Source organism: Lotus japonicus, chromosome 1 (assembly GCF_012489685.1).
Source record: "Lotus japonicus ecotype B-129 chromosome 1, LjGifu_v1.2".
NCBI lineage: Eukaryota > Viridiplantae > Streptophyta > Magnoliopsida > Fabales > Fabaceae > Lotus > Lotus japonicus.
The window spans coordinates 46,785,485-46,796,307 of record NC_080041.1 but is presented as its reverse complement, the minus strand read 5'-3'; the positions used below and the strand labels follow the sequence as shown (position 1 = coordinate 46,796,307).

At 37.9% G+C, this 10,823-nt stretch overlaps 1 protein-coding gene and 1 pseudogene across 1 annotated transcript; both read left to right on the top strand.

Moving 5' to 3' along the window:
* The first annotated feature begins 5,452 nt into the window (after nucleotides 1-5,452).
* LOC130734980 (U4 spliceosomal RNA) lies at nucleotides 5,453-5,582 on the top strand (annotated as a pseudogene).
* Nucleotides 5,583-8,523: 2,941 nt separating this feature from the next.
* Nucleotides 8,524-9,861, top strand: LOC130736962 (uncharacterized). Its single transcript, XM_057588737.1, has one exon. It carries the CDS (start codon nucleotides 8,524-8,526, stop codon nucleotides 9,859-9,861), a length of 1,338 nt encoding a protein of 445 aa, XP_057444720.1.
* Nucleotides 9,862-10,823: the final 962 nt, after the last annotated feature.

Sequence of the window (10,823 nt, the reverse complement as noted above, 5' to 3'; positions counted from 1 at the left end):
GAATTGCCGCCGAGTTTCAATTCTGCTCGAAAAACCCATTTTTGGCCAAAGCTTCGTCCTTTAGACTTAAAACTCTCGACTGAGCTTAGTGTCAGTAGGATTAGTTGTTATAAATTTCATTAGGAACACGCTCATCAAATTTATTTCTCAAAATTTCGACTTTGAGTTTTCAGGCTAAAAACACTGACCAAAATACCCATGTGTTAGCTTTCGACCCGATAATTTTTCTGAGAGTTTCCCTAGCCTAGATATCGCCTAAGAATACCTAGGAATTAAATTAGATCGAAGAAAAAGTTCGGGAAACCCTATTTTGATAGTGGCCGAAACTTATTTGGTGTGGTACCGTGTCCAAAAATAATTTTTGGGTCTGTATGACCTGAGTTATAGCGTAGCTCTCTCCGTTGTCGAAATTTTAGCTTTGGTTTCGTGTCATTCCGAGTTCTGTAGCTCGAGTTATGCACGTTTTAGCAAATAAAGTGTTTTTGTACAAAACTTGAATCGAGTCAAAACTCATCCATTCGGGGGAAGCCCTTCCATTCGTGCCTAAATGTTGTACTCTGAAGCTTCTTGAGCTTTGTCGAACATTAGTTAGGATTGTTTCGACTGTATCGACTTGTTTTGATTCATTATTGCTTTGTTTGCTCAAAGGTTCAATTGTGGAAACTTTGGGGTTGACTGAACAAGCTTGTGAGCGAGACCTGCACCACGAGACTAGAACGACTCGAGGTTAGGGCAACTTACTTACTAGCTATTATATTGTAGGCGTCGATAAATTCGACTTGAATATTGCTTAATATTGAATATTGCTTGGATATTGTATATGGCTTTGAACTGGGAAATGTTTTCTAGAGACTTCGGCCGAGTGAACTTATATGAGAAGTGTGTCTCCGTTTTCTGAGAGGCTTCGGCCGTTTACTGGTTTCTGTCTTATGATTTCCGCACAGAATTATTGTCGTATTGCTTCTTATAGCTTGAGATATTGATGTTGTTGTCGAATCGTGCGCTTTGACGCGATTGCGGAGTATAGAACATTTGAATTGATTCTCTTTGATCATTTGGGTTGAAAGAATAACCCTAGGCAGGTCCTGACCTGAGGTCTGAGATCTAGCCCTCCTTGAAATACTTAGACTTTTCCCGGGGATTATATTTGGAGGATTTGGGAAACTTTGAATAGTTAGAATTTGGAACTTGAGAACTTATGGAACTTGGATTTCGATAATAAACCTCATAACCTGATTAACTCAACTTGAAATGCTTTGATTAATTAACGAGACCTTTAGGGAAATTTAAGAGTTGGAAATGATTGTTAAAAACGGGAAATAGTCGAAAAGCCTTGAACCATAGTGACCAGGGGAATGTCACTGAGTGCAATATGTACTCCGGCTTATCACAACCTAGTCGCAAAGACGAATTTGACCTTCGGGTACTTTTAAATTGAGATTTGTAGTTAAACACGTACGAGTGAGGACGATTTGATGTTTAGCTAACCATATTGCATCATGCATATACTCGGGGTTGGGACGGTCGAAAGACTGGGCCTTCACAAAGAACACCAAGAGTGTATCTTCGGCATAGCGGGCGCGAATCCGTGTGTTCAACCCGACGGGTTGGACCGATTCGGCAATAGTTGTTTGACACGCGCGAGTCCGTATATTCAATCTAATGGATTGGATCGATTCGGCGGTAGTCACTCAGGCACGCGTGAGTCCGTACATTCAATCCGATGGATTGGATCGATTCAGCGATTGCCATTTAAACTCGCGTGAATCCGTATGTTCAATCCGATGGATTGGATCGATTCAGCGACAACCTTTCGACACGCGCGGATCCGTATGTTCGATCGAATGGATTGGATCGATTCGGCGATAGTCATTGGTGGCGCGCAACGTCCGTATGTTCGCTTGGGGAATAGTTCTTGGGGAATTGTCGAGTCTTTGGACGCGCGCATTGGACGAGTCTTTCGGGAGTCCTTGGGGAATAGTTCTTCTGTGCTAGGTTGTGTGACTCTGCAAAGAGTAAAACCTTGATTGTCTGCAAGCGATTTTCGCTTTAATTGATTGAAGTTGCTACCTAATCATATTGTATAGCTATGCATAATACTATCTTATGATTGGTACTGACTGTCTGCTTGACGAACAGAGAACATGGTGAACATGAACCAACTCACTGGGGCAATGACTGCTATGGCCCAGGCAATGGCAAATCAAACTACGGAGAACGCTCAGTGGCGTGCTGACAAGGCTGAACGTGAGCGACATAAGCGTGAGAGGGAGGTAGCCCTAGACCAGAATAGGGGGCTGACTGATTTTAGGCGACAGGATCCGCCCAAGTTTACGAGTGGGACTGACCCAGACAGAGCGGATCTATGGATCCAAGAGATTGAGAAGATTTTTGGGGTACTGCATACCGCCGAAGGAGCTAAGGTGGGCCTTGCCACCTATCTACTACTAGGAGATGCTGAGTACTGGTGGAGGGGTACCAGAGGGATTATGGAGGCCAATAACGAGGTGGTGAACTGGAACTCGTTTCGAACTGCGTTCCTAGACAAGTACTTTCCGACTAGTGCCCGAGATGAGAGGGAAGCGCAATTTCTGACTCTTTGTCAAGGGAGCATGACCATACCTGAGTATGATTCCAAACTGGAATCATTAGCAAAGCACTTCCAATTCTTCAACGACCATGTGGACGAGCACTACATGTGCAAGAGGTTTATTAACGGACTACGAGCTGACATCGAAGATTCGGTGAGGCCGCTAGGGATTGTGCGATTTCAAGCTTTGGTTGAGAAGGCAACGGAGGTGGAGATGATGAAGAACAAGAGGATCCATCGAGCAAGCACTGGGGGACCAATGAGGTCGAACTTCCAGAATAATCAAGGGAAAGAGAGATTCCAACAAAAGAAGCCATATCGACGTCCTGTGGGGGAAGGTTTTACCTCGGGGCAGTATAAGCCCATAAATGCTACCGGAGGAACAGGAAACAAGACTTCGGGTCAAGGAGTGACGTGTTACAAGTGCAGGAAGGTGGGGCACTACACTAACAAGTGTCCAGACGGGGGACCTCTATGTTTCAACTGCAACCGTCTGGGGCATCAAGCCAAGGATTGCAATGTAACCAAGGTTGAGCCATCTGTGCATACGGGGAGGGGAAGACATCCTACTGCACGGGGAAGAGTCTATGTCTTGTGCGGCGAGGGAGCTGATGGATTAGTCAGAGGAGAGCGCAAGAACGATGGTAACTTTCTAACCATTCTTTCTCATTCTAGTATAGTATACCCTTCGTTACCCCCGTAGCGTGTGCAACACGCCTGAACTTGCTTTTACCGCTATGCTTTGACCTTATAGTTATTACACCTACTAAGAATTTATTTGACTGTTGCTCGTGTTTTAACTATAGAAGTTACACGAGGTTTAGAATAACACACTAAGCCTAGAAAGTAGTCTTCCACCGATGATTGTTAAAAACGGGAAATAGTCGAAAAGCCTTGAACCATAGTGACCAGGGGAATGTCACTGAGTGCAATATGTACTCCGGCTTATCATAGCCTAGTCGCAAAGACTACTTTGACCTTCGGGTACTTTTAAATTGAGATTTGTAGTTAAACACGTACGAGCGATGACGATTCGATGTTTAGCTAACCATATTGCATCATGCATATACTCGGGGTTGGGACGGTCGAAAGACTGGGCCTTCACAAAGAACACCAAGAATGTATCTTCGGCATAGCGGGCGCGAATCCGTGTGTTCAACCTGACGGGTTGGACCGATTCAGCAATAGTTGTTTGACACGCGCGAGTTCGTATATTCAATCTAATGGATTGGATCGATTCGGCGGTAGTCACTCAGGCACGCATGAGTCCGTACATTCAATCCGATGGATTGGATCAATTCAGCGATTGCCATTTAAACTCGCGTGAATCCGTATGTTCAATCCGATGGATTGGATTGATTCAGCGACAACCTTTCGACACGTGCGGATCCGTATGTTCGATCGAATGGATTGGATCGATTCGGCGATAGTCATTGGACGCGCGCAACGTCCGTATGTTCGACTCTATTGAGTGAACCGACTTGGCGTTGTCATTTGTTGCATGTGCGAGTCTGTATGTTCAACCCGATGGGTTGGATCGACTTGACATGCCTATTTGTTGGGATCATCTTTTGAGCATGACATTGCATTGGCACGCCATGCACCTAACTATATTTGTTGATGTGTTGAAGACCCAATTGTCATTTGTGATTTGATGTTGATAAACATCGTTATATATCTTGATGATTTGATGTTGATAAATATGCTATGTATATACCTTAGGGTAGGCAATACATAAGTTATATGTATATATACAACCTATACGTATACCCCCTTATTCTTCACATGTTGTTTGTATTATTCATTATATTCTGCGAGTTGATCCTTGCGCCTTGGCTTTGGTTGCATGTTTGTGTTTGGGCGGTCGGCCTGCTGCCAGGCGTCCGTCAGTCGATTCGTGATGATTCGTCACTCGAGGAGGACTAGGAGCGTAATGACTATTACTGAAGCTTTCGACGAGGACCCGGACTGAATGCATGACCAGATGATGGTCGATGATGGAAGTATAGGGTATGGGTGTTTAGAGCCTACTAAGGTTGGGTGTTAGTGTCATAGCTCTGATTGTCATTTCTCATCTTGGGGCAGGGTAGGTCCCCGACTATTAGCTTTTTGTGTGGTTCTCTTCCATGAGGATCACAGGGAGTTTGTCGGACGTAGGAGGTCTTTTGGAAGCCGTTATGGGCTAACTTACTTTCTTGGAGGACTGTATTTATAAAACTTATGACTCTAACTATGGGTCGCACTTGTTTGCCGTTGGGCAATACTTTTAGTTACTTGATGTTACTTTCCGTCACTTGAGGATACTCGTGACGATGATTTTGGTTGCAGTGAGGGCTGTGCTTTTATTGTATACCAGTCGCAGTTAATCGCGAATGGGTTGAGTTTTTATTTCGACAAATCATTTTATTTAAAAAGAAAACAAAAAAAAAATACCTGCTTTTCTGCTTCATTTTATTTTTGAGTTACTAAAGTGACACCCGAAAATCGGGGTGTTACGATCTCCATTTTTCAATTTTCTTTTTTTTCAAAAATATATTATTGAAAGATAAGATTACATGAGAACAACACTCTCATGAATAAGGTAGCTGTCAACCCAAATCCAGTTAATATAATACAAAAAGTGACACTCTTCCTTTGGGACTATACTTAAGGATCGTACTACATTAAAATTTTAATAGGAAAAACTCAGTGGAAAAAACTCTATTGAAAAAAAAGAGTAAATTACAAATGGACTTTATTTTTAAAAAAAATGATATTTATGAAGACTTAATTGTTAAATTTTAAAAAAGTAGACACATGTCACTACATGATTACTTATAAAGAACTTATGTAAGTTTTATTTTTTTTAAAACTGTAACTAACATCTTAACTGGGGCAATGACGCAATTTATGAGGTTCTAACTGAGACGCATCTATTGCTGGTTGAAAACATATTTTAAACATATTTTTTTAAGAAAACTGAAACAAACAGTCTAGTTGATTATTTTGATAAACCAATAATTTTAATATTTTCATTTTTAAAGTACATTTGATTATTATAATTTTTTCTAGCCATATAATAAATTTGAAGAATTAAATTTACAAATAAATTGATATTCAACCATTTATATAACATATAATTAAGCATTTCCTAAATTCAACATATTCTTTTGCTACATTTTATTAAATTGAATTAACTTAAGTTTAAATTATATTGTAATATTACTTATTTATATCAATTTTGTTACAAATTTAGCATTTGAAAATTTAATTTTTTTTTATATATCATGTTGTCTTTAGACTTGGCCACCCCTAACTAAAATCCTACTTCCGCCACTGCAAACAGTACACTCCATTATTCAAGTAGTTTATTTATTCTCCAATATTATTTTTAATAAGCAACTCAACACATGGCACTAAGAAATTAAAATAATTTGCAACTCAATGTTTTATTTTTTTGACGTCTAAGTCAATGTTTTCTTGGAATGCGGCTCATGTACTTCATTTTCGATCGTAATTGTAATTTTATTGCGAACAGATTATTTATCAATTTTATGCACATATATGTCATATTACTATCTTTTATTAGAAAAAAAAAATATTACTATCTTGTACTCATGTCCAGTCAACTGTGACGAACAGATTGGTTTGGGTAATGTTTTGTAAACCCATTGAAATTAAAATTTGAATTGAAAGATATTTAACATTTCATAAAAATTTTATGATGATAAAAAAATAAAATGTGAAAAGTAATTATATTTTAATTTTTAATAAAAAAATTTGAATTAATAAATATATCATTTTACGATAATTTGAAAATATATTTCATTATATTTAATGTTGATTGAAATATTTAAGAATCAATAAAAAAATAATCAAAGTAGGGCTGGTTTTTTTTTTTAAATAGGGCCGGTATTTATTTAAATACATATTTGATTTAAAATGATCCGGGATACATGTATATAATAATAAGTTTTTTTTCCATCAAAAAATAATAAGTTTTATTAACGTAATATTATGATAAGTTAATACCATGCGCTCGTGACGAATAAGATATGATGTGGCTTGATGAATTATGAAAATAAAAAAAAACAAATTGAATATATAAAGGAAAAATATACTTCAACTCTCATAAAATAAAAGATAGTCAACTATCCAATTAAATAAAAACCATCATGTTTTACCTGCATTTTGTTAAAAAAATATTATAAAAATATTAAAATATAAAAAAGAATCAATTAGGTGAGATAATTTTCATGTTAATTGAACCCAAAATCCAATTACTCATACTTGAGCCATTTAAAAAATACTTAGTCAACTGCATAATTTTCCCTGAGATGTTTAGGAACATTCTTCGGGCTTTTTTTTAATATAAATATTTGCTTTATAAAAAAATTACTGTTGTTACTTGAGCTAGTGCAAATTTTATAAGAGACAATTACGGTTGATAAAAGCAATTTAAAATCACGGTGAATTGAAGTAATTTTCCTCAATTCTTATAACTATCTATTTTAATTTTAACTTCACCATAATTTTTCCTATAAAAAAAAAAAAAAAACTTCACCATAATTTTCTAAATGTGCACTAAATGAGAATTAACTGTTTGGGTTCGTGTAAAAGTAAAACCTACTCAACGACACTACCGGTTGGCCACTTCTAAGATTAATATAGTGGGGGCGATAAAAGACACTTGAAGGTGGAACATGTCACATTCTTTCGATAGCTAACTTTTTCATTTGGTATTTTTTTATTGAAAATTATAGTACACTGAAAATGACGTTTCATAAAAGGTTACTTACGAATTGATAATAAGATGAAACCTATAAATGGGATTGAGTGCCGCTTCATTTAATGGCAATTTTAACAAACATCAAAAGATTGAATGAAAAAGGTTAGAGTCAAGAAAATCTAGATAATCATGGATATGGAAATTTATATGCCAGGTAATCTAAATCAAGCACATGCACGGTGGATGAAAACTAGAGTCCAATAATAAATTATTAATGAGTCAAGTAAGTGAAAACACCAACGAAACCCAGTGTTATAAAACTCGCCTCGAACCGGCCAGTTCGACCGGTTGAGCCGGGAACCGGACCCTAGGCCGGTTCGAGCTGAGCATCGGATCGGCCATGCAATCCGCCCGTTGTGAACCGGAAAAATCAGCCGGTTCAGTAAAAAAATCGGCGACTCGGTCTTACGGTTGGATCGGTTCACTTTAAAAAAAAAACTGAAAACTCAAAATGTAAAACAGAACAAAACATTGTCGTTTCAGGCTTTCAGCCTTTCAGAGTAGGGTTCAAACTAATTCACGTTTTCACGCCTTCACGGTTCAGTGGTTCACTTCACCACTTCCTTCTTCCTCATCGATTGTGGTTCCAATAGCAGCCTGCACCGCCGTCGCCCGCTCCACCACGTGTAGCCGTGGTCCGTCGCCGCTCCACCACGCCTTGCTCACGGTTAACCACTTCTTCTTCCTGGTGAGCTTCTTCTCCTTTCCTAATTTCCTGTTTCTATTTTGAGCTTCGTCTCCTTTCTCTAATTCACATTCATGCTATATTGTTGTATATGTTGTATTTTAATTTTTAATATATGTTGTGTAAGCCTGAGCCTGTTTCCAATATATGCTGTATTTTACAACTTGTCTGATTGCTTTTCTTTTGCTAATTTCATTTGATGATGCCTGGATATACAGTCAGGTTTCTTTTGCTAATTTCATTTGTAACAGCCAAACATATGAATGATTAAATTCTTGGTTTCTTAAATCAAATACATTGTTGATTGTTTCTTAAATCAGTAATTGCATTTGGCTATCTCAGTTCAATTTCTTAAATCAGTAATTGCATTTGGCTATCTCAGTTCAAATACATTATCAATTTATCTCTTGTATAGTTGTATTGTATTTTTCTCTATTTCAGTTAAGTTTTATCTAAATCACACTGTATTTTTTATTGTAGATGACTTCTACTGAACCCGAATCAGCTGAACCTGAAGAAGTACCACCACCACCGGTACAGAAACCTGGTAGAAAGAAAACAGATGTGGCTTGGGCACATTGTTTCGTAGCTACTGAGGATGGAAAACCTGTTTTGATATGCTTGCACTGTAATAAAAATATCAAAGGTGGTGGAATTAATAGGATGAAGGCACATTTGGCACGAGAATCAGGGCAAATAACAGGATGCCCCAACGTGCCTGATGAAGTTCAAGTGAAAATGAAAGAAAGCATTGATGAATGCCAAGGCAAGAAAAGAAAAGCTGAACAAGAGTATAAGGAAAGTAATTCAATTGATGAGCACTCTCTGACACCCGATGAAGAGGTTACAATGCCACAACCACCACCTTCTAAATCTCAAAAGGGGAAGGACACTGGTCGCATATCTGCTTTTTTTGTGCCTAGAACAACTCCAGGAGCTCAACCTACGCTGAAGAGTGTGTTGCAAAGTAAAGAAATTGTGGAGAAGTGTGACCTTGCCATTTCAAGATGGATGATTGATGCTTCTGTGCCATTCAATGCAGTTAATTCTGCATACTTTCAACCTATGATTGATGTTGTTTGTGCCATGGGTTCAGGGTATAAAGCTCCAAACTTTCATAGAGTTCGTGGTTTCTTGTTGAATAAATGGGTTGATGACACAAAGAAACTTGTTGAGAGTTATCGTGAAGTGTGGAAGCGAACTGGTTGCACTCTTATGGCAGGCGGGTGGACTGATCGGTGTAGGAGGTCCCTCATTAATTTCTTGGTCTATTGTCCTAAAGACACTGTTTTTCTCAAATCAGTTGATGCTTCTCAGTATGCAAAAACAGCTGAAATGCTTTTTAAGCTCTTTAAGGAAGTTATTTTATATATTGGCCCTGAAAATGTTGTTCAAGTTGTGACAGATAATGCTGCAAACTATGTTGCTGCTGGCAGGTTATTAGAGGCTGAGTTTCTCAAGTTATATTGGTCTCCTTGTGCTGCACACTGTGTTAATTTGATGTTCCAATACATTGGGAAGCTAGAGGAAGTAGCAGAGACTGTGTCACAAGCTTCTAATATTACCAAGTACATCTATAATCACTGCTTTGCATTGAGTTTGATGAGAAAGCATACAAATAACAGGGAAATTCTTCGTCCAGCCCCAACTCGCTTTGCTACTAATTTTATTGCATTGCAGAGTATTTTGCCTCAAATGGAAGCTTTAAGAGCCATGGTGGTAGATAAGGCATGGACAACCTCAACCTATGCTAGAGATACCGAGGCAAAGAAATTTTTGGAGCAAGTGGGTTTTGGAAGAAATGTGCTGATATTGTGAAACTAACTGAGCCACTTGTTAGATTGTTGCGTCTTGTTGACAGTGAAGATAAACTTGTAACCCAACGAAACCTGAAGGTTTTTAAATCCACACAGGGGCGTATTGACACTATGTTTGGTAGGAGTGAGTTAGGGTAGAGAGAGATGGAAAGGAGAGAGTTTGAGTAGAGATAATTAAAGTAACCTTGTTTGGTTTGACAAGAGAGGGGGAGAGAGAGGACAAAATGGTGGGCCATACCCACTTTTTCATCTCTTCTCAATTTGGGAAGAGATTGGGGCTGGGTTGCTTTTTTTTTTTTGTGTTTGGCAATTAGTGGCGGTTTTAAACTGCCACTATTTGCATCTGAGCCACTTTTTTTATTTAAAATTGTTATTTTAATCAAAAGTCAACTTTTTCTCTCTCTTCCACATCATTATTTCTCATCTTTCTCTTCTTTATCTCTACCATACCAAACAACTCAATAAACTACTCTATTTCTCTCTACTCAACTTCTCTCTTCTCTACTCTCTCTTCTCTGTCTCTCTCTATCCTACCAAACAAAGCATTAAGGAGGGGATGACATGGGTCACATTCTCCGCAAGAATTTTTTTTCGCCAATTAGGCAATTACAAGTATTTTTATGCAGTTTTGTTTGTTGTCATATTTCGGCCCCTGCAAAATTTTGTTGTAAAATTTTAGTCTCATTCCTAAATATTCACAAATTGATACTTTACAACATCCTAGTCAAACTATGTTCTCATTCTAAATTAATAACAAGTTTGATAAACTTATTTGGTGAAATTGCTAAGGTTCTTGAAAATATAAATGAAAATGCATTTAATTCTTCTCAGTGAAGAGATACGAGAGCAACTTCTTAAAAATTGTTGAGTTTTGAATTTTCTTGTATGTTAAATGTGATGAAAGAAATATTGGGAATTACCGATACCCTTTGTCAGTACTTACAACTATGAATTTTTTTTATC

Coding starts and splice junctions, on each gene's coding strand:
- LOC130736962 (XM_057588737.1), top strand. CDS start 8,524: ATGACTTCTACTGAACCCGAATCAGCTGAACCTGAAGAAGTACCACCA.